At 43.2% G+C, this 2,500-nt stretch overlaps 1 protein-coding gene across 4 annotated transcripts in view; it reads right to left on the bottom strand.

The window, feature by feature from the left end:
* lrba (LPS-responsive vesicle trafficking, beach and anchor containing) overlaps positions 1 to 2,500 on the bottom strand; it is a 194,282-nt gene that overhangs the window by 151,684 nt on the left and 40,098 nt on the right. For all 4 annotated transcript variants that reach the window (XM_035530261.2, XM_035530262.2, XM_035530264.2 and 1 more), the window contains exons 18-19: positions 2,103 to 2,211; positions 1,395 to 1,476 (exon numbers count right to left, since the gene is read on the bottom strand). In XM_035530261.2, coding sequence (XP_035386154.2) covers positions 1,395 to 1,476; positions 2,103 to 2,211 — 191 coding nt within the window. The remainder of the gene's footprint in view (positions 1 to 1,394; positions 1,477 to 2,102; positions 2,212 to 2,500) is intronic.

The raw sequence follows: 2,500 nt of genomic DNA, 5'->3' as shown, positions 1-2,500 counted from the left end.
TTCACACAGTTTTCTTTTATCCACTTTAAAACATGTACATGCACCCACACACCCCAAAATTAAATTCCCCTTTCTGTAATTTCCATCCCATCATCGTAACACGCATTTGAGCGAAGAAGGAAAAACCAGTATAAAACGTATAAACCTCCTGGTGAATTATATCGCATGGCCGGCGCAGTCTGAGCCCAGCAAGAACATCACTTTGGCTTAACCTAAGGAGACTGCCTGTTTAGATGAATTATCTAGACAGCGTCAATAGCCATTTAGTTGAATGGAAGAGCTTAAATTTCAGCCGTCCCTGAGAGTTAGGAGCCCGTCTGCGTCTGTAAGCGATGTCCACTCTCTCTGTCGGAATTGTGTTGTTTCTATGTCTTGCTCACCCAAATTAGAGTCACTGAACCTTACCAGTAGAAAATTACCATTGCATACATCTCAGATTTTTTCCACCACGCGCCATTTGGTCTTGGTTTGTGCCGGAGTTTTAACGTAAAAGAAACTGTCGCTTCCGTGGTGTGTTTGATTCGGTCTGACATCGCTAAAGACTGCAATCAGGCCTGTTTTGAGGCTTCAACACGGATCAAATCAAGTAGACGAAGAGCAAAGGGGAACCAGAGCTCTGCTCCTCCACTGAGCTCGTTAGGAGCTGGTCTGGGACCAGTCCGCCGCTGTCCGTCAGCACCGAAGCCGTGGCTGGCGAAATCACAAAACCTGACCCGTGACCTGCATTAAGAGGCAAGCTTCACCTGCAGCGTGTTGAATCCCTCTGCTGATTGCTGTAGATTTGATGGCCGCAAATGTTATCTGAGAGGCATTACTAACTGTATTTTTTCCCCCCTTCAAAGCAGTAAATGTGATTTACTATGAAATGCGTCATGCGGCCTAGTTATAAGGGCAAACTGGATGCGAGGAAAACTTTGAAAAGCAAGAGAGGAGAGGAAATGAGAGAAACTGAACATCCGATCCAAAATGCAAGGGGCTTGTGAACGAACAGTGCATACTGAATAAGCAAGGAGAAACCCTATAGTTACAACAGGAGGTTCATTATTCTGAAAGCTATAAGTGATCTCTAGTTGAATGAAGTAACTGTATATCTCAGCACTGATGAAAGCATGTTTGAATGACTAAGATTCGCAGTCTCACCAACACTAAAAAGTTTCTGAGTCAAATATGTCTTAAAGCAATTATTTCTTTTACCGATATACAGTTTGGCTGGTGCAAAAACATTTTTGTGGGAAAACACGCTTTGTGATATTTTAAAGTTCATTTTTAAACTCAAAACAGAGGACCACCACATGTTTTTATCATGTCATAAACTCAACAAATTGAGGTTTTGTTATTATTTTAATTCTAGTGATTAGTGACGTAGCTGGTTGATGCATGGCGCGTCCTCTTACGTGGGTTTTGGATCTTCATTGTGGAGTCGGGGTCTGGGTGCTGTTTGTGAACCACTTGTGTGCAGATCTGCTCCGTAAGAATCTGTAAAGAAGGCAGAAGCTCTGGTAAGGGTTCAGCGTTTAAGGACCGAGGCCAGTCCCCCCCGATCCATTATAAACACAGGTATCAAAACAGCAGTGGAGGAATGGACCAAGTCCAAACAAAACTATAAGGTACAGAGTGTTTGTTATATATCTCAGAAATTTTTATCCTAGAAACCACCCACAAAATCAGGAGCAGAATCATAATAACAATTTCCTCATCTCCCCAAGAAAACCCACATTGGAATCGGAACAGAAAAATTACAGTTGTAAATCAAAGTGTAATGTAGATATGGTTGTAGCATTCTCAGAAACTACAACACGAAACACATGAAATTAGGAAATGAGGCACTACTGAACCAAGGCTCTGGACATCTGTGCTCATTAATCTGCCATCGTATATCTGGACATATATTGAGTCCTTATGAATTGCACAATAGTTGGTAGATAAACGCTTTAAACAGAGAGCCTTATTTCGGACACGTACAGAAGACAGGGACGTGTTTGCCAAACATTAGGCAATGGTGCATTCTGTCTCCAAAGTAGTTACAACGCAGACAAATCTGCATCGGAGTTGGAGCAAAACTCCACAGTCCATAAAGCTCTACAATCGAGTCGCAGGCTGACCTCATAGAGGACGTTGTAAGACGTCATGGAGAAACGGTTGGAGTGGAGCATCAGGCGTTCGGTCAACAGGGAGAAAAGGGCGTGACCCAGCATGACCTCGGACTTCCTCCTAAAACATGAAACATCACCCGCGTAACCCCACGGCAGCAGCGAGTTCAGAACACCCCCATGCCCCGCCCCATATACCACAAACCCCCCCAAAAAGACTCTTCATGACCCAATGATGCAAAGGACATATTTAAAGCACACAAAATAGTGGCACGGAAGCGCACCCTTTAAGTTGTGCTGGTGGCTAGTTTTAGAAAAACGTAAAAGATAATATAAAATGAAAGAGAACTTTATCTACCAGAGACCATGAATAGTCCAGTTGGAAAAATCACGTCAGACTCGACATGCAA

Source organism: Electrophorus electricus, chromosome 5 (assembly GCF_041902795.1).
Source record: "Electrophorus electricus isolate QZ-2024a chromosome 5, ASM4190279v1, whole genome shotgun sequence".
Classification (NCBI taxonomy): domain Eukaryota; kingdom Metazoa; phylum Chordata; class Actinopteri; order Gymnotiformes; family Gymnotidae; genus Electrophorus; species Electrophorus electricus.
The sequence above is the reverse complement of the archived record's forward strand: the minus strand, read 5'-3'. Positions and strand labels throughout refer to the sequence as shown.